At 51.4% G+C, this 21,404-nt stretch overlaps 1 protein-coding gene across 1 annotated transcript; it reads left to right on the top strand.

The window, feature by feature from the left end:
* Positions 1–72: 72 nt before the first annotated feature.
* LOC130130123 (receptor-type tyrosine-protein kinase FLT3-like) lies at positions 73–20,855 on the top strand. The gene is given in 19 exon segments (XM_056299853.1): positions 73–178; positions 10,448–10,590; positions 11,793–11,992; positions 12,167–12,305; positions 12,441–12,618; positions 14,565–14,632; positions 14,874–14,977; positions 15,075–15,207; positions 15,356–15,460; positions 15,551–15,661; positions 15,991–16,147; positions 16,939–17,051; positions 17,233–17,354; positions 18,014–18,078; positions 18,080–18,122; positions 18,256–18,367; positions 18,511–18,610; positions 20,077–20,182; positions 20,437–20,855. Coding segments are annotated over 18 exon segments (2,190 nt in total). The 5' UTR covers positions 73–178; positions 10,448–10,487; the 3' UTR covers positions 20,668–20,855.
* The last annotated feature ends 549 nt before the right edge of the window (positions 20,856–21,404 follow it).

The following is a 21,404-nucleotide window of genomic DNA, read 5'->3' on the forward strand; positions in this document are numbered from 1 at the left end:
GGACAGCGGGGACGGAGGCGGTGGGCGGGGCCGCCGCCGCCGCCGCCAGAGGTACTGGGGCGTTCTCGTCCGGCTGCGGAACGCTTCGCTGCGGCGAACGTGCGATCGAGAGGTCCCCGGAGCTGAGTGTGCCCGCTCGGGGCCCGGAGCTCACGGCGCCAAGGAGAGGCCGGAGTAGGTAAAATATTATACCGCATATCTCTCTCTCTCTCTCTCTCTCTCTCTCTCTCTCTCTCTCTCTCTCTCTCTCTCTCTCTCTCTCTCTCTCTCTCTCTCTCTTTTCGGCTCGCTTAAACGCGCTGTCATAATGTCTGCAAATCGTCGCTACATCTGCACACACCCCTGCTAACGTGGCAGGTTGCTGTGATGGAGAAAAAAAACACGAACCCAAGTATTAAGTTTAGAAATCACGTCAGGACACAGCGCTGTCGCTCGACACAACCTCTCCGTGGCATTCTTTATTTGGACTGACACAGCATCAAAGGCAGACCCGATCAAACAACCCAGAGCCCGCAGGCATCACCAATCGATCCCAGCACAATAGAACAGCACCAAATCAAATGCAGCACTGTCGATGTGTGCATACATAACATTCCCCCCCCCCCCGGCAGGATTTCAAACATGAAAGGTTGACACAAAGTCCTCTAGGTGGCCAGGGCGTAAACGTGTGCGAACAGGTCGCGGGACGGCCTGAGGCTGGGCAGGCCGAGGTGGGGAGGGAGATGGCAGGGGAAGCTGAGGCCCAGAAATGTCTGGGGCCCGTGTAGGAGCTGCATGAAGCCCCGGGGCGTCTCGCCATGCTGAGGGAATGGCTATGGTTGTGTCACCAGCTGTGTCTGGCGGAGCTGACACCTTCCGTAGACGACTGGAGTGCCACCGAGTGCCATCGCTGAGGAGGTAAGTGGCTGGGCCCAGCTGACGGGTGACTTGGAGAGGAGAGGACCAGTATGAAGCCATTTTATTGTCCCTGTGGGGCCTGCGGACCCTGACCCAGTCTGACACATTGATGTCTGGCACCCTGGTTCGTTTTGACTGGTCAAACCGTTGCTTCATCCGCGTCTGCTGACGAGTGACTGAGGCTCTGACCCCAGAGGGAGGTGCCTGAGGTGTGGAGGGGCGGAGCCTGTCAAGGGGCATGCACAGTTCCCGGCCTAGCATGAGAGAGGCTGGGGAGACGCCTGTGGTCGAGTGCTGTGTGGCCCGATAGTGTAGCAGAGTGTGACGGATGGCCTGCGTGAAAAAGCACCCTTGGGCCATGTGTGCTCTGAGGCCGTTCTTCAGTGACTGGTGAAAACGTTCAACGCCGCCATTGGCCTGGGGGTGGTAGTACGCAGTGCGTATATGACGGATGCCCTTGCTTTCGAGATAAGCAGTGAACTCAGCAGAGACCAGCTGAGGGCCGTTGTCAGTGGTGATGGCCTTTGGGAGGCCCCAGCGAGAGAAAAGAGAGTCCAGGAAGTCGATGATGATCTGTGAGGTCACAGTGCCGGAAGTGGTGAGTTCAGGCCATTTTGAGTGTAGATCGTAGGCGACCACCATGAAGCGTTGGTGGTGGGGAACTCCATGGATCTCACCACAAATGTCCAACTGCAGGTGTTCCCAGGGCTGAGAGGGCCAGGCGAGAGGTTGCAGGGGTGGGGGAGCCTGGTGGCCAGTCTTGCCACTCACAAGGCAGGCGGAACAGTCCTTCACCAGAGCCTCAATATCTCTGTCTATCCCCGGCCACCACACCAGGTCTCGGCAGCGCTGTTTCAGTTTCACAATGCCCAGGTGGCCTTCATGCGCCGTATTCAAAACACGTGCACGGAGAGCAGCTGGGACCACTGTGCAAAACCCACGTGCCACGCAGGTGTCGTTCCAGCAGGAGAGCTCCTGTCTGACTCGGGCGAACGCAGCCAGCTCCTCTGGGACCTTGTGAGGCCAGCCGTTCTGGATGTAGGTGCGGAGCTGGGAGAGGACAGGGTCCTGTTCGGAGGCTGCCCTCAGCTCCTGAAGAGAGACAGTGGCCTGGAGGGGTGTGTGTAGCATTTGGACAATGTCCTTTTCCACACAGTCAGTGTCCGTCTGTGGAGCTGGGGTGGAGACAGAGCGAGAGAGCAGGTCGGCGACAACATTGTCTCTGCCTGGGGTGAACTGCAGGCTGAAGTTGTACTGGCGGAGGCGGTCAGACCAGCGGTGCAGCCTCAGGGGTTTGTGGCCTGTCCCAGATGTGGACAGCAGCGCTGTCAGGGCCTGGTGATCTGTCCTGAGGGTGAAGGAGCGGCCATAGAGGTAGAGGTGCCACCTTTCACAAGCCCAGATACAGGCTAACGCCTCACGCTCACCCATGGAGTACCGCTGCTCAGTCAGGTTGAGGGCACGGGAGGCGAAGGCGATGGGCTTCTCCACACCGTTCTGGGTTTGAGACAGCACGGCCCCTATCGCTGTGGCTGATGCGTCACAGGTCACAAAGGTGGAGCTGGAGATGTTGAAGTGAGCCAACACTGGTGGTGAAGTCAGTTGAGTCTTGAGATCACGCACAGCGTCACTGCATGCCTTTGACCACACCCATGGCTCGTCCTTACGCAGCAGCTGGCGCAGGGGGGCTGTGGTCGCAGAGTACTGGGGAAGAAACCTCAGGTAGTAACTTGTCATACCCAGGAAGGAGGCGACCTGGGCGGCCGAGCTGGGCTCAGGGATGGCCTGAATGGCGTCCACGTTGGATTGTAGTGGAGTTACACCGCTCGCTGACAGCCGGAACCCCACGAAGTCGATGGCTGGCACAGAGAGGACACATTTCTCAGCATGGAGAGTTAGCTTGTGCTTGGACAGGGCTGCGAAGACCATGTTAAGGCGCTTGTCGTGGATTTCACTGGTGGGCCCGTGTACCACTATATCGTCCAGATAAATGGCCACGCCCAGTATGCCAGCCAGCACGGAGACCATGATTTTCTGGAAGCAGCTAGGGGCGGAGCTGAGACCGAAAGGCATCCTGGTGTAGCGAAACACTCCTGCATGTGTCACAAAGGCTGTGAGGTTTCGGCTGCTGGGGTGGAGGGGCACCTGTAAGTACCCCTGTCTGAGGTCGAGCTTGGAGAACACCTCAGAGCCATAGAACTGAGCAGTGAGTTCTTCTGAGGTGGGCAGTGGATACTTATCAGGGACCACTGCCTTATTTACTGCACGTAGATCGACGCAGACACGCAGGCCCCCCGACTTCTTCTTAGCCACCACGAGGTTTGAGACCCAAGGTGACGCGTCCACCGGTTCAATGATGCCAGCTTCCAGCAGTTGTTGCAGCTCGGCGGAGACCCCATCACGGAGAGCCAACGGGATGCGGCGCAGTGGTTGGATGACAGATTTCACAGCAGGGTTGAGGAGAGGTTGATGGGTGAAGGCGGAGAGGCAGCCCAGCCCCATAAACAGCGATGGCCACTTCTGCTGCCAAGGTGTGGCGACAGTCAGGATTGCTGCCCCCCTTGTGTCTAAGAGGGAGAACCCCAGAGCAGAGAACAGGTCCAGGCCCATCAGGTTGGCCCCACGGCGTGCCACATGAAAAACTGCATTAGGCACCAGCTTGGTTCCATAGCAGACAGTCAGTTGGAGAGAGCCAACCAGATCGATTTTGGAGTCACCATACCCACAGAGGACAGCTGAGGGTGCGGACAGTGGCAGTGAACCGAAAAATTGACTGTAGGTATCAACATTCAGGAGAGACACACTTGCACCGGTGTCCAACAGCAGGGGAATGCACACATCATTAATGTTGACTGTGCATGATTTGAATGACACTGGCGCAGAGCTCACCTTGTGAATGACGGCGGTTGAAGACTGGGGGGTGTGGCCCTCTGACCCAGCCGGGGAAGATCGACAGACGTTGGCAAAGTGATTGTGCTTACCGCAGCTACGGCATGTCTGGCCACGGGCAGGGCAGTTCTGAGCCCTTGAAACATGAGACCGAGACCCACAGTTACCACAGGACTGTTGAGGGCGGGGCCGAGAACGCCGTCGTTGCAGTTGCAAGACGTCCCCAGTGGAGTCGGCGCCCGCCTCGCTCTGGCTGGGTTGCGTCCCGAGGGGCAGCCGTGAGTAGAGGGAGGAGTCGTTGGCAGCTTGACTGGAGGTGGCCACTTGCTGTGTATTTAGCATAGCAGCACACTCAGCTGCTACCTCAACCTGTAGTGCGATGGTATTTGCTCTGGACAGCAGCAGATCGTCTTTTTCCAGCAGGAGAGTCTCACGCACCTTTGCGTTGTTGGTGTGTTCGATTAGCTGGTCGCGAACCATCTCGTCCTGAAGCGCGCCAAACTTGCATGAGCTAGCTAGCCCTCGCAAATTAGCTACGTACTGCTGCACAGACTCACAGGCAGTTGGTGTCGCTGACGGAATATAAATCGCCGAAGGAGGGCACTCTGTGGAGCAGCGAAATGGGTGCTCATAAGTCCCACAGCTTCGGCAAAGCTTGTGACGTTCCCCAGAGACCCGAGCACACGATGACCCTCTGCTCCCAAGCAGTGTAGCAACAGAGCCGTCTTCCTAGCCTGGCTCACGTCGTCGAGCCCTGAGGCGATGATGTAATTTTCAAAACTATGTAGCCAGCGAGTCCATGGTACCGGAGGCTCGCCAGGTAATGCCAGGAAGGGGGCAGGTGGTGGGAGGGAGATATCAGCCATCCTCGTCGCCAATATTAAGTTTAGAAATCACGTCAGGACACAGCGCTGTCGCTCGACACAACCTCTCCGTGGCATTCTTTATTTAGACTGACACAGCATCAAAGGCAGACCCGATCAAACAACCCAGAGCCCGCAGGCATCACCAATCGATCCCAGCACAATAGAACAGCACCAAATCAAATGCAGCACTGTCGATGTGTGCATACATAACACCAAGATAAATGGTGGCAGAACTTCTCGGCCTTTAATGTGAAATTGCAACCTATAAAAAATGAAGTGAAAAAGATTTTAGATATGGGCAACAAACATACAAAATGTACCTGTTTGCGTAACTGCGCACGCCCTTTTATAACTGGGGATGGGGGCGGTGATCAGAATCAACCAGTCACATTCAAACTCGTGTTAAATACTGGTTAGCATCATCATCATCATCATCATCATCATCAGTTCCGTAATCTATGAAGGTCGTGGGAGCACAGCTGATGCCTCAGCAGGTTTCGGTTGAGTCATCATTGTGTTTCAGTAGGGGGAGCACCTGACGGTCTCTATCTCCTCTCCAGGTCTTGGAAAAACCAAAAAAAAAAAATTTCTAGGTTGCAATTTCACATTAAAGTTGGAAAAAGTTTTGGGGGCATCCGGGTGGCGTGGCGGTCTATTCCGTTGTCCACCAACACGGGGATCGCCAGTTCGAGTCCCAGCGTTAACTCCGGCTTGGTCGGGCGGCCCTACAGACACAATTGGCCGTGTCTGCGGGTGGGGAGCCGGATGTGGGTATGTGTCCTGGTCGCTGCGCTAGCGCCTCCTCAGGTCGGTGGGGGCGCCTGTTCAGTGGAGAGGGGGAAACAGAGTGATCCTCCCACCACGCGCTACGTCCTCCCGGTGAAACTCCTGTCAGGTGAAAAGAAGCGGCTGGCGACTCCACATGTATGGGAGAAGGCATGTGGTAGTCTGCAGCCCTCCCCGGATCGGCAGAGGGGGTGGAGCAGCGACCGGGACGGCTCGGAAAAGTTGAGTAATTGGCCGGATACAGTTGGGGAGAAAAGGGGGGAACCCCCCCCCCAAAAAAAAAAGTTGGAAGAAGTTCTGACATGATGTATCTTGGTTTAATATTTTTACATCACAAAACCTGCCATGTTATCAGGGGTGTGCAGACTTCATGTCCACTGTAAACTTTTCCAATCAGGCTCCCTTTCACAATGGAAAAATCTTCAGCCCCCCACACATCCTCAATCAGCCACTTTGGGCCGACAGAGCAAACAAACAATCAAGCGTTGGGCTTTTCACCGAGCCACTCGTCCATTTGAAATATCCCATTTACATTTTGAAACCTTTTTTATTGTTTTATTTTATTGAGGCATTTGCCTCATTCAGCATTACTGACTCCATTTCTGGGCAGCGGGAAATAATATTAGCTCTTCTATAATAAGTGGGTTTCCTGATCTCACATTAGATACCTGGACATTTGGGAGATGCTTATCAGTGACTGAACTGGGGTTCTGTGGGAATGCTTACCACGGAACGTGTCAAAGGGAACTGCCACATCATATCCTCTGTATTGGTGGTTGTTGATCATGTCATGGCTGTGTGATCTGGGTCATCGGGGCTCGCTCATCCCCGTCGCCTAATTGTTGTTTCAGTTCACCTGCGACCGTGTGACTGAGTGACCCTGATTCCACGGCTTCGCGCACCTATTCCCCTCTCCCATTGGCTCTTCCGTTCCTGTCCCGTCCAGCGTACCTGTGCCCACCCCCCTTCTCCGATTCACTGGGGGGGGGGAGTCTGTTGGATTTACGTAAAAAAATGTACATCGGTTGCACAAAGCAAAAACTCGGGTGTGGGAGGAGTTCGGCGAGGCTATGGAGGAGGAATTTCGGTTGGCCTCAAGGAAGTTCTGGCAAACCATCCAGCGACTCAGGAAGGGGAAGCGGGGCTTGACTCAGGCTGTGTTCAGCCGGGGAGGGGAACTGTTGACCCGGACTGGGGATGTTGTCGAGCGGTGGAAAGAACACTTTGAGGAGCTACTGAACCCGACTAACACGTCCTCAGTGGAGGAGGTAGAGTCTGAAGATTCAGGGGAAGCCCCACCCATATTCCTGGCAGAGGTCTCTGAGGTAGTTAAAAAGCTCTTCGGTGGCAAGGCGCCGGGTGTGGATGAGATTCGCCCTGAGATGCTGAAGGCTCTGGACATTGTTGGGCTGTCTTGGTTGACACGCATCTTCAGTGTCGCGTGGAGGTCGGGGACATTACCTGTGGAGTGGCAGACTGGGGTAGTGGTTCCCATATTCAAAAAGGGGGACCAGAGGGTGTGCTCCAATTATCGGGGCATCACATTGCTCAGCTTCCCTGGGAAAGTCTACTCTAGGGTGCTTGAAAGGAGGCTCCGACTGATTGTCGAACCTCAGATCCATGCTGAGGGGGGCATGGGAGTTTGACCAGCCAGTCTACATGTGTTTTGTGGACTTGGAGAAGGCTTACGACCGTGTACCCCGGGGCACTCTGTGGGGGATACTGCGGGAGTATGGGGTACCAGGGCAGTTGCTACAAGCCATCCTGTCCTTGTATAACCAAAGTGAAAGCTGTGTCCGCATTCTTGGCACAAACTCAAACACTTGACAAAGTCAAACCCCGCCAATGTTGTCCCTTGTCTCCAGTTCTGTTTGTGATATTCATGGACAGGATCTCAAGGCGTAGCCAAGGTGAGGAGTGTGTCCGTTTTGGGAACCTCAGAATTGCATCTCTGCTCTTCGCAGATGATGTGGTTTTGTTGGCTTCATCAGAGTTGTGCAACCATCTCATCTCATCTCATCTTCAGCCGCTTCTCCGGGGTCGGGTCGCGGTGGCAGCAAGCTAAGTAGGGCACTCCAGACGCCCCTCTCCCCAGCAACGCCCTCCAGCTCCTCCTGGGGGATCCCAAGGCGTTCCCAGGCCAGACTGGACATGTAGTCCCTCCAGCGAGTTCTGGGTCTACCCCGGGGTCTCCTCCCAGTTGGCCATAAACCTCCAAAGGAAGGCGCCCAGGAGGCATCCTAATCAGATGCCCGAACCATCTCAACTGGCTCCTTTCGATGCGAAGGAGCAGCGGCTCTACTCCAAGCTCCCTCCGGATGTCCGAGCTCCTCACCCTATCTCTAAGGCTGAGTCCAGACACCCTACGGAGGAAGCTCATTTCAGCCGCTTGTATCCGCGATCTCACTCTTTCGGTCACTACCCAAAGCTCATGACCATAGGTGAGAGTTGGGACGAAGAGTGACTAGTAAATTGAGAGCTTTGCCTTCCGGCTCAGCTCCTTCTTCGCCACAACGGTCCGGTACAACGTCCGCATTACTGCTAATGCTGCACCAATCCGTCTGTCAATCTCCCGCTCCATCCTACCCTCACTCGTGAACAAGACCCCGAGATACTTGAACTCCTTCACTTGGGGCAACAACTCCTTGTCTTTCTTCCTCTGTCCTGATGACACACCAAGTACCTTCCTAGCTGTCTCCCTCACTATTTCTGCAGTGGTTGCCCAGCCATCTGGCAACTATTCACTAGCACCCAGTGCCTGTCTTAACTCCCGCCTGAACTCCACACAACAGTCTTCCTTCTTCAGCTTCCACTATTTGATCTTCGGCTGTGTCTTCACTCACTTCCTCTTCTTGGTCTCCAAAGTCATCCTATAGAACACCATCCGATGCTGCCTAGCTACGTTCTCCCCTGAGAACGTTCTCACCTTGCAGTCTCCAATCCCTTTTAGCTCGCGCCTTCTACATAAGATATAGTCCACCTGTGTGCACTTTCCTCCACTCTTGTGTCACCCTGTGTTCCTCCCTCTTCTTGAAATATGTATTCACCACAGCCATTTCCATCCTTTTCGCAAAATCGACCACCATCTGTCCTTCCACATTTCTCTCCTTGACTCCATACCTTCCCATCATCTCCTCATCACCCCTGTTCCCTTCACCAACATGTCCATTGAAGTCCACTCCAATCACCACTCTCTCCTCCTTGGGTGCCCTCTCCACCACGTCGTCCAACTCACTCCAGAATTCTTCTTTCTCGTCCATCTCACACCCAACTTCCGGGGCATATGCGCTGATAACATTCAGCAATACACCTTCAATTTCCAACTTCATACTCATCACTCTGTCTGACACTCTCTTCACCTCCAACACACTCTTGACATACTCTTCCTTCAGAATTACCCCTACCCCATTTCTCCTCCCATTCGCAACATGGTAGCAGAGTTTGAACCCACCTCCGATAGTCCTGGCCTTACTTCCCTTTCACCTGGTCTCTTGCACACACAGTTTGCCTACCTTTCTTCTTTCCATCATATCAACCAGCTCTCTCCCTTTACCAGTCATAGTGCCAACATTCAAAGTTCCGACTCTCACCTCCGCACTCCTACCCTTCCTCCTCTCTAGCTGCCTCTGCACATGCCTTCCCCCTCTCCTTCGCCCAACAGTAGCATAGTTTCCACCGGCACCCTGCTGGTTAACAGTACCTGTGGCGGTCGTTGGTAACCCAGGCCTCGACCGATCCGGTATGGAAATATTATTTATGATCCGCATATTTGATTTGGCAAAGATTTTACGCCGGATGCCCTTCCTTACGCAACCCTCTCCATTTGTCCGGGCTTGGGACCGACACTAAGAATGCACTGGCTTGTGCCTCCTCAGCGGCTGGGCTACAAAAATGCATCTCATACATACGAGATGCATATTTGTAAATTGTACAACCCCACCTCTCCCCTTTTTTCAGTATTGGCGGTACGGTTCCTGCCCTGCGCACAATCTTCCTGATTGGCCCCCTAGATATATATATGCCCCGTGGTTTCGCAGGCTCATGGTCGGATCGTATTGTCACTGCGAGAGCAGGGAGAGGACCCAAGAGCAGACAAAGGAGACAAACTGGGCCAGAACAACTCTTTAATAACACAAACTATAAACAGCAGGAACAGACCGCACGTCAGCCGACGGCTCGGGAACAGACCGCACGACGGCAAAGACGGCCGACCATTCTGAACAGGAAGGCGCTGGGCGACTTGAGGCTCTTGGACGCTGGGCGGCTGAGGCTCTGTCGTGCAGGGCTTAGGAGGAGCCAGATTCAGCTGGAATTTCTACCTGAAGAAAGCTGCCACTTGGGCTAAGTCAGGGTCCTGCTTCCAGATAGTTGAGAAGCTCAAAGAAGCCTGGCTCTTCATTCAGTAAAATGTCCCTCGACACACCAAAATCCTCACAGGTATACGGCAGGTATTCTGGGTCCATATTTGGTCGGATCATACTGTCACGGCGAGAGCAGGGAGAGGACCCAAATACAGACAGCTAGGACAGGCTGGGCTTGAAGAAAGCTTTAATAAGGCAAATGAACTTACATTACAGGAACAGACGGCAGGTACAGGCAGAGGGAAAAGCTAACAACATGACATGGCGTGTCCGACGCGATCCGACCAGGAGCCCGAGACACCATGGGGCAAAAATACCTAGGGGGCCAATCAGGGAGATTGGGCGCAGGACAGGGCAGGAACCGTACCGCCAATTGAAGAAAGGGGAGGGAGTTTGGACACAGGTGCGCAGGACGGTGTAGGAACCGGACAGCCAATGGATCATCAGGATCACTCAGGCACACGGGCGCAGGTGAACTGAAACAACAATCGGGGATGGGGATGGGCGAGCCCCGATGATCCAGATCACACACCCATGACAGATCATCTATATTGCTAATGTCAATTTCAGTAAACCACTGCATAAAGCAATCGCTCAGGTAGAAATAATAACTATGATCTGAACAGGGATGTTTCTTCTCTTCAACAGAAACGGTGAGAATGGTGAAACTCCTGCCCACGCCACAGAGATGTCAGAGAGCACAGTCAAAAGTTTGTCTTTTATCCATTCACCCGTGATGTGCTGTGCTAGGAACACTGAAGGGGAAGAATGCTCCCAAATATATGACTATGGTAAGGCTAATATTTAATCCCCATAGGAACTGAGTTTTGTATACAACAACAGATCAATATCTGGCTCGGATCAACCCAACTCATGCCCACAAAGTCCACCCGAAACCTGGGTGTCTTGATTGATGACCAACAAGCCTTTAAGGTTCACGTGGCCTCGATTGCTTGGTTGTGCCGATTTGCCCTGTACAACATCAAGAAAATTAGACCCTACCTGTCTGAGCATGCAGCACAACTACTGGTACAGGCTCCTGTAATATCACGCATTGACTACCGCAACACCTTACTGGCAGGTCTCCCTGCATGCACTTTCAAACCTCTGCAAATGATCCAGAATGTGACGGTGCATCTGGTCTTCAACCAACCCAAAAAAACAGCACATGTCACACAGCTGTTCATATCCCTCCACTGGCTCCCAGTTGCTGCCCGCACCAAATTCAAAACATTGATGCTCGCTTACAAAGCAGCAACTAAAACGGCTCCCGCCTACCTGAACTCCCTCATTCAGGTCTACACTCAGTCCCGCTCACAACGCTCTGCCTATGAAAGGCGCCTGGCACTTCTGCCACAACGGGGCCCTAGTCACTAGCCAGACTCTTCTCTTCTGTAGTTCCCCGGCGGTGGAACGAGTTACCAAACTCCATTCGATCCGCCGAGTCCCTCTACATCTTTAAGAAGAAGCTAAAGATCCAGCTGTTTCTCGAACACCTCCACACCTGATGGGGTTTTTTTAAAAGAGGGGGGGTCGCTTCTATGCACCCTATACATTGCCTTTGTGCACTGCCTGTTGACACCTATGTCCTATCAGACTTGAACCTAGTTTTTTGGCACTTACTTGCATTGTCGCCTCCTGACTAGATCCTTGCTTGGGCTGTAGTAACTCTCACTTTGGATCAAAATGTCTGCTAAATGACATCGTAAATTGTATATCCACATGAATGTCTGCAGTGTTGCACTGTTGAAGCAGCTTGAGGTCCACTGCCTTGTCAGCAAGGCAGTGGTCAGTGTGGTCAGTGTTCACCACTTCTGACTTTCATTCAGGCTTCCACTGCTTTCTCTCTCTCCTCGGTTAAGGGCATCGAGTTTGAGTTAGCAATATTTCAGCTCGCCCCTGGTCTGTCTAATCTGGTCCAGCTTCTGCCCAACTTTCTTAATGCATATGAGGAATAAATGCACCTGAAATGAGTACATTGTTTGTGTTTCAGACATGAACAGAAGATCGAAGATAAATGAGATAGATGACGAGGCTCCGAGGGTGATCCTGAGCCTTAGACAGTCCCTACTGCTTCGTTGCAAAGTTGAAGGCCAAGGCCAGTTTCCAGCGCCAGAGTGGCAGAAAGACGGTAAAATACTGGATAGTCACAATGCTAACTACTTTGCTGGAGACTCCGCGATCAAGGATGAGGTATTACCTTTTCCAACTGTATTACCTTTACCACCATTCCCTGCATCTGCACCTCCCCAACGTGCTCAGTTTGCTTTTTTGAATACCTTTAAACCTATAATTCTCATCATACCTACCCTACCAGCTCATGAGCTTGACTTTACATGTTTAAATTACTATTGTCTTTTCCCACAGATTTGGCTCTTAAATGACAAACATCCGAGGGTTAAGATGGCCTACTTGTTCATCGCGTCAGCCAATGCAAACCATGCTGGTTTGTATAACCGCAGGGATTACAAAAACCAAATAAAATCTGTCCAAATCCATGTCCCGGGTTAGTAAAACATTCCCATTCTCAGTTTTGGTTAACCTTAGACCACATTGATGTTTTTTTGTTCATATAGCTTTGTACTGAAATCCTCAAGAATTTTGATAAAATCCGATCAGTTTTTTTCTTGTGTCGTTTCAGCTGAGGGTTTCCTTTCGGTTGATATGGAGGAGAGCAAAACCCTATCAGGCCTCGAGGAATCAGGCTTCTGCCTGAAAGCCACGGTCTCCTCTCACCCGTCCCTCCAGCGCTGTGACTGGGAGGACCCAGATCAGAACAAGCTCAACTGCTCACGGCCCACGCAGTTGTGGATGAACAGGTAGTGAACTAGAGGAGACTTTCATAATAATAATAATAATAATGATAATAATAATAAATCAATCTTATATAGCGCTTTTCTTATACTCAAAGTGGCTTTACAATAAACGGGGTGAAAAATCACAGATGAAGACTGAAGAGGTGAGTCCTGACCAATGACCTGAATGTGGGCAGCCCGCAGCAGTGTCCGATGCGCTTGGGGAGGGAGTTGGGGAGGGCGTTGAGGGAGGAGGCAGGTCGAGCGCTCAGTCCCCAGCCTGCCCCGGACTAGGGGTCGCTGAGCGGACGGGGTGGGGGGCACAAGAAGGCAATGGAGGAAAGGTGTGTCGTGAGACGGGACTGGAAGAGTGGGAGGGATTCTGAGTCTCTAATGATTTGGGGGGGTGAGATCCAGAGCCTGGGAGCTGCTCTGGAGAAGGCTCGGTCACCAAAGCCGTGGAGGTTGGACCTGGGGGTAGAGAGAAGGGAGGCTGAAGTGGATCTGAGGGACCGAGAGGGTTGGTTGGGGTATGGAAGGGGGGAGAGGAGATCGGTGAGGGGATCTGTGAGGTCATAGCAGCTCACATCTATCTGAGGGCCCAATCTTAAAGATCCAATCCCAAATAATTATATGGTGACAACCGTCCTTTTCAATTCTGTCTATCATTATGCATGTAAAACTGTAGATAGGGGCATCCGGGTAGCGTAGCGGTCTATTCCGTTGTCCACCAACACGGGGGATCGCCAGCTCGAATCCCCGTGTTACCTCCAGCTTGGTCGGGCGTCCCTACAGACGCAATTGGCCGTGTCTGCGGGTGGGAAGCCGGGTGTGGGTATGTGTCCTGGTCGCTGCACTAGCGCCTCTTCTGGTCAGTTGGGGCGCCTGATCGGGGGGGGGACTGGGGTGAATCGCGTGATCCTCCCACGCGCTACGTCCCCTTGGCGAAACTCCTCACTGTCACGTGAAAAGAAACGGCTGGCGACTCGCATGTATCGGAGGAGGCACGTGGTAGTCTGCAGCCCTCCCCGGATCGGTAGAGGGGGTGGAGCAGGGACCGGGACGGCTCAGAAGAGTGGGTCAATTGCAGTTTGGGAGAAAAAGGGGGAACAAACCCCCCCCCAAAAAAACCTGTAGCTAATCTACAAATATCCATATCATGAATGCTTTTGTAGTGCATCATGTTAATGGTCAGTGCCGGGTAGTGATTTGCCGTGGTAGAGGATATTGCGAGGAAGAAGGCAGAGAGTTTGAGAATGAAGCAAAGCTGTTATGACTAACAAGCAGATACGGCGGACCAAGCTTATAAAAGCCTTTGTCAACAGACACTACAACACAATTCTCAAGGCAGACGAGATATTTAGGTTTAGCAGTGAAGATTTTTTTTTTTCTTTTGTAAGAAAACACCGAGTTGTGTTTGTGGGTTGCGGTTTTCCTCGTTGTTGACATCTGCTCGAATGAGGTAACGACGTCTCCATCTCATCTTGCCTGAAGCAGAGCTGCGGCTCTTCCCAGCCAAACCCTTCGTGTCGGTTAGGCTCGGTACATCGACACTCATGCCCTACTGGTCCATAAGGAACTTCAGGGTGATGACTGACAACTGGCTCTCACATATAGGCTCTACCACTGACTATCCCAGTATCAAATTGGCCACAGTTTCGAACATTGACCATGCACGGTCCAGTCATATGCTAGGTTTTAACCTAGCCTTGTTTACGTGGTGCTACTAACTGTTGACCTCATTTGTTTTAGATACACCAGACATCAGATGCCAGTGTGACAAGACTAACGACACTGTCAAATGCGAGGCCGTCGTATCCAGACAAGTAAACTTCACCTGGATGTCCTGCTCTCAGCTCAACGAGTAAGTTAGCGCTGCTCAGGTCGGCAGGCTTTGCCTCATTGATATGCTCACGCACAAGCAAACTGGGTTGAAAATCTCTTCAAGTCCGCACCATGTCTCTTTGTAGCTGTCAGAAAGACTCCCCTCACTGGAGAGAGATCCCAGGCACCGCCCAAGAGGACTCTAATTCGTCCTGTAACAGGACGATTCCCAGATCTATAGGCGCGTTAGCAGTGTCTGACGACTATGTAAGGTTTTGCATCCAAACTTCTTTAGGCTCCTGGTGCAGCGATCTGCAGCATTGCAAACCTGCAATGCTCTCCTCTGTAAAGGGTAATTCCTATTGTACTCTACTTCACGAAAAGAAATAAGGAAATTGTGTTGTCCCTTTGATGTCAGTTGTAAGAAGGGTGTTCTTCTTTTATGCATAATCCAGGTACCCAAGATGACAACTCTGCTGCACTGAAAGCAGGCAGTTTGTTCTTATTCGTGGCTTTGATGGTAGTCTGCCTGGTGCTCATGTACTTTGTCAAAAAGAAGGTAGGCAACAAACGCACTCAAACACACACACGCACATACTACACGCACACGCATGCACGGACGCACACGTTGCACTAAGCTCTCGTTTTCTCAACAGAAACCCAAGTATCAGAGCCAGCTCCAAATGATCCAGATGGTGGGGCCCAGTGACAATGATTACATCTATATAAACTTCAAGGACCTCGAGTATGACCGGAAATGGGAATTTCCCAGGGAGAATCTTGAATTGGGTAGGAATCATTATCTTTGGTTAACAGCACACAGACCAATGGAACCTACGCCTCACTCGTGTTTGTACAACAGACAGTCAGTTTTCGGTAAAACTGTACATCAATTGGAAATCTATTGAAAACAAAGCTGAATGGGTGTCCTCCATAGGTAAGGAGTTGGGCTCCGGGGCCTTCGGCATGGTTGTCCAGGCTACAGCCTTCGGCATCAACAAGCCTGGGGTCTCGCATCAAGTGGCTGCCAAGATGCTTAAAGGTTAGCGTTATGAAGGCCTTTCTCTCTTCCGTAAGATTATACACAGGTCGCTTGGATAATTCATGCTAACCTGGTGTCTGACCCCTGCAGAGAAACACCACTCGGTGGAGAAGGAAGCGCTGATGTCAGAGCTGAAGATGCTGACCCACATTGGTCACCATGCCAATATTGTTAACCTGCTAGGGGCATGCACAAGCTCAGGTATAGTCACCATGCTCGGTTGCAAACCAACTAGCCGCAATAACCACCAGTAGTAACTCCCAGTGAGAGCTGACAAAGACATTAAACTGACTGAACTTGAAATGCGTTTTGAACAAACAAGTCAAACAAGTAAAAGCAATCATTCCCAAGAAGCTGAGACAAAAAAAACCCCACAATCACAAGAAGGTGTTTGAAAGTCAGTTAAGTATAATTTCCTGTGATTGGCCTCTGATACTCACAGAGCTGCCCTATGCATTTGATGTCGCACACCGTGCATTCCAGCGATGCTCATGCAAAAAGCTCGAGAATGGTTGTCTGATGCTTTGTAGGACCCACATACCTGATCTTCCAGTACTGTTGTTATGGAGACCTGCTGAACTACCTAAAGACCAACAGGGGGCGCTACCACAAGTCTCTGACGGATGCCTTCAACAAGGACCGCTTTACCAGTCTCTACCATAACGTGCAGCACAAGACGAGCTCGAGGTGGGAAAAGGGAAGCGACGGCATAGATAGGAAGGACAATATGGGGGATACGTCTTTATGCGTGCCCAATAATCCAGATTAGAAAATCACAGCAAGTTGACTCAGTTCATCTGGACACAATGTCTATAGAGAGAGAAACCTCTCATCACTCATCTAAGTGACCTCTTCAGTTTTTTTTTTCTTTTTGGATTTTCCCCCTTTTTCTCCCCAGTTGTACTTGGCCAGTTACCCCACTCTTCCGAGCCATCCCAGTCACTGCTCCACCCCCTCTGCGGATCCGGGGAGGGCTGCAGACTACCACATGCCTTCTCCGATACATGTGGAGTCGCCAGCTGCTTCTTTTCACCTGACAGTGAGGAGTTTCACCAGGGGGAGGTAGCGCGTGGGAGGATCACGTTATCCCCCCCCCCCCAACAGGCGCCATGACCGACCAGAGGAGGAGCTAGTGCAGCGACGAGGACACATACCCACATCCAGCTTCCCACCCGCAGACACGGCCAATTGTGTCTGTAGGGATGCCCGACCAAGCCGGAGGTAACACGGGGATTCGAACCGGCGATCCCCCGTGTTGGTAGGCAACGGAATAGACTGCCACGCCACCCGGACGCCCCACTGTATTGTTTATGAGGGTGGGGATACCTGCAGTCAGTTTAGACTCTAGAGGTCACTTAGATGAGTGATGAAACATTTCTCTCTCAATAAACGTTGGGCCCAGATGAACTGAGTCAGCTCTCTGTGACTCGCTAAAGGTAGCTTCAGTATTACTGCCTCATCCATCTCTGTTTTCGCAGCGAGTTCCAAGGACAGACAGCCGACTTCATACAGACTGATCCCTCCGTCCCCAAGAGGCACGAAACCGATGCCCTTCTCAGCCTCAACTCTAGCTCTATGGACCCCTCTAGAGGTCAGAATAGTCTATTTCTCCCGAGTTGAACACTGAACCCAGAACAACCAGCATGCCGAACAGATCATAACAAACTGCCATGTACTCCAGTCTGTTTGACTCCGGAAGGTAACTAGGTCAGCGGGGTGCGGCAGATCCTCCTGAGCCGTGTCGATCTCAACTCTTCCCCGTTTTTGTCTAGGGCCAGGGATGTACGAGGAGGCAGAGGAAGAAGTGAAGGAGTCGCAAGCGCTGACCTATGACGACCTGCTGGGTTTCGCCTACCAGGTGGCCAAGGGCATGGAGTTCCTCTCCTCCAAGAACGTAAGCAATGAGGGCCGCACGGCGGCAACTCTTGCTCCATGCGTCCTTTTAGCCACCCAGAACCGTGCAGAGACACGCGTTTCACTTACCATACATCAATACACAACTGCACGTTTCCTGAACCAAAAAAAGCAGAAAGGATCTTTGCATGCCCCACCCCTCCGAAACTGCACCTTGTGGGTTCTTCCTGTGTATGTTTCTCTTGAAGTTAGATGCAGGGTTTTTTGGGGTTTTTTTGCCATCAAGACTTTGGGTACGTTCTCATTGTTCCTGCAGAACAATGCAAACAAAACAAGTACAGAACAATGCAAAGCAAATGCAAAATAGACGAGATGCAAAATAAGCTCATGAAACTTTCTTAGTCCGTGGACGATAACTTGAATCGCCAGGCTATTTTCGTCATAGTTTCAAACATCAAAATAAAATAAAATCTTCTACAGCCATTTAATGCACATAAACACACACACACACACACTCACGTTTAGCCACTACATATGGCCACAGTCTTTGCATTTAACAAAAAGCTCAGACATAACCAATCGTTGAATCGCCGTGTGAACAAAGGGACGACACCGTTAAAGCAGGGAGTGACTTACAGCCCTTATCAACAGGAATGTGACTGGGGTAAATATCCTGTCCGTTGGTCCTGTCTTTTCTAGTGTATCCACCGGGACCTGGCAGCTCGCAACGTGTTGGTGTCTAAATGTAGACAGGTGAAAATTGGCCCGGGACATTGACAATGACTCCAACTATGTCGTGAGAGGAAACGTACGTCCCCGTGAGATCGAAACCTTTTCACTCTTTTCATCTGACTCACTAAGTGCATTATTCATGATATCCGGGCATCGTCTCGCACTTCTCATCCAGTGGGCGCGTGGTGTGGCTGTGTTTTGTCTTGCAGGTGCGTCTGCCGGTGAAGTGGATGGCGCCAGAGAGCATCTTCCAGGGAATGTACACCATTAAGAGTGACGTCTGGGCCTATGGCATCCTTCTCTGGGAGATCTTCTCGCTAGGTAACCCGCAGACCGTTAGCCAACCGAGCGTTCTAGGCTAAGAGCGCACATGAAAGACAGTCGTGCAGACAACTGCAGCACCACAATCCCAATGTACATAAAATGATATCCTCTTTCCGCTTCTCTCCCTCTGTCTGTCTTAGGTGTCACTCCATACCCTGGGGTTAAAGTGGACAACAAATTCTACGCAATGATTGAGAGGGGCTTTAAGATGGAGTGTCCGTATTATGCCAGCGATTCTCTGTAAGTGTCTGCAGTCCGTATCTATTCTGTCTAGGCCGTCTGTTTCTCCGGTGTATGTCCTAAATGCGGACGGCCCTGGGTTCGAGCCCCGGGGTAGTCCAACCTCGGGAGTCGTCCCGGGTCGTCCTTTGTGTGGAGTTTGCATGTTCTCCCCGTGTCTGCGTGGGTTTCCTCCGGGGGCTCCGGTTTCCTCCCACAGTCCAGAGACCTGTACGTCAGGTGAATCGGCCGTACTAAATTGTTCCTAGGTGTGTGTGTGTGTGTGTGTGTCGGCCCTGCGATGGACTGGCGGCCTGTCCAGGGTGTCTCCCCGCCTGCTGCCCAATGACTGCTGGGCTAGGCTCCAGCATCCCCGCGACCCTGAGTAGGATAAGCGGTTTGGATAGTGAATGAAAGAATGAATGTCCTAAATGTCCACAGTATCCCATAATATCCCCAGAGTGAATCGAGAATCAGGAACAATTTATTGTCACTTCTTAGATGTACTTGCATACACAAAGAAACGAAACTTCATTTCCCCCAGCCCACAGCAATGCAACACAAAAAACAGACATCCAAAATTTCCCAAAAACGACACCACCAAAAACATACAAAGACAGAGAGAACAAAGCAACAACAAAAAACTGTTAACAACACAGTTCAATCTGCAACGCAGTCCAAAAAAAGTTCCTCTGTCCAGAGAGCGAACGCCAGCCAGGATGACTGTTAGACCTGCTGGTCTGCATGGGCTAGCAGTTAGCTTAGCCCGCCCCGCCTCCTGTCAGACTGCCCTCGGCGTCTCCTGCCCCGGGCACAGCTCCAGGCAGGGCCGCGGTCCCTGGGCCCATCGGATGAAGCAGACCAGGCTCCCACAGGCGATCCAGCGCCAGCTCTCCCCGCCAGACACCTTCGACACGCCTACCCCTCACTCCCCCACGACGACGCAGACAAAAATACTTGCACGCTCGACGCTAGGCGAGGCCGCCGCCAGACCGCCTCGGTGCTTCCTCTCGGGTACAGCTCCGGAAAGGGCCGTAAACTCTCTAGGCCGATCCAACGCCAGGTCTCCCAGCCATCGAACGGAAAAAACATCGACGAACAAAATAATAATAAAAAACTTCACACAGAGACACAAACGTAGACGTGGACAAAGACGCTGCGTAGTCGGCACTGGGTGAGGCCGCCGCACACGCGAGTTTGCGGCGCCATCTGTGAATGAACTGGTCCTAATGAACACTGCATGTTCATTTGATAACACAACTGAACAAAACTTGGGTTGTTTTATTTAGTTAATTATTTATTTCTTTGCACCATAAGTACTATGAAGTTACATAATTAAAAAAACAAAAATACAGATAACCCAGCAGCAAATGTGTAACACGTACCATAGCAGACCAGGTCACCATAGCTTTACCAAAGACATGCATATCTATTCAGGTACAGCACAGAGGTTACGCTGCTTCCTCTCCCCTCTCTGTCTTCTGCAGCTACCGGATGATGTGTGAGTGCTGGGCCCTGGAGCCTTGTGACCGGCCTCCGTTCTCCAAGTTGGAGACTTTTATGGATGTCCAGCTGAGAGGCACAGTGGCGGAGGTAAGAGACTCTTCAGTGAAAAGTGACTCACCCGAAGCAATGTCCTACCTTTTGACCGCGGACGAACAGTACGTGGATACGTTTTTTTGGCCGAATTTAGCCGTGATGATTAAGGAAGGGTTTATTTTAAGCATCTTGTTAAGCGTCACCTCTATCCCTTCGGACAGAACACGGACGTCTTCTCGAGGCAGTATATTAGCAGGATGACTCATATCCTTCATTGTAACATAACCCCAAAATCCTACCTATTTCAGCTCTACCATAATGTGCCGGATAGGAACACCATGGACCCCATCTACCAGAATGCAAAAGACGATGCCGATATATCAGCACTGACCAAAGAGAAGGAGAATCCGACACAGTCCCACAACGAATACTGCCAGACCTATGCTACTGAGAAAATGCCATCGCCACTTGCCGACGCTGACGCCTCGACAGCTGATGGCAAACACTTGATACCGGATGATTCTGGGAGTCATCTGTAAACGTACTTGCTGATATTTCCTGGTACCCGATGCCCATCTGTATTTGCTCCTAAAGGAGGCAAACTCCTCAGCCTAACTTTGATTATGCAGCCTATTAAACATTTCCTTTGTAATAGTAATCAAACTGCAGCTCGCAGAGGAGCTCTAATGCATTTGTTGTATATTTTACTCATGGACACATCGTCAGTTCTTCGGGGGGGGGGGGGGATCCTTGGTTGGCTTGGGTGGGACCTGTAGCATTTAGACTCATGAGATTGAAGCAGACTCTTGGGCTGACGCCACTGGTATTTTGGCACGTTGCAACATAGCTAGTTCGTTGAACTTAAATGGCAGAAACTAACATTTCAGAAATGTTGAGATTATATGACGGCGTTCTTGTGTAGCAGAAAGCTTCATTGGTGCAGCTAACCTGTGCTAGGTTCAGAATAGATGAAGGGTTCTGATGACGTTTTAGTTACAGGAGTCGTTTGATTAAACAATGGGCTATCAGCGTTACATCAACAGAACGAGAAGGTGTATTGTTATATTTTTTTACTCTTTATTTGCTGATGATAGCTGAACTTATTTTAGATGTGTCAACATGGTGCTCTGCTAACAGGCTGCTACATCGCCAGCAGCTTTCAGTATTAATGGGCGGTTGAGCGTTATTGCAATGCTCTTATGTTGTGTTTTCTGAGGTTGTCACAGCAGCCAACTGGTTCCAACAGTATGTATGGTTTTTTATTCTTTTTCAAAAT

Source organism: Lampris incognitus, chromosome 19, assembly GCF_029633865.1.
Source record: "Lampris incognitus isolate fLamInc1 chromosome 19, fLamInc1.hap2, whole genome shotgun sequence".
Lineage (NCBI taxonomy): Eukaryota > Metazoa > Chordata > Actinopteri > Lampriformes > Lampridae > Lampris > Lampris incognitus.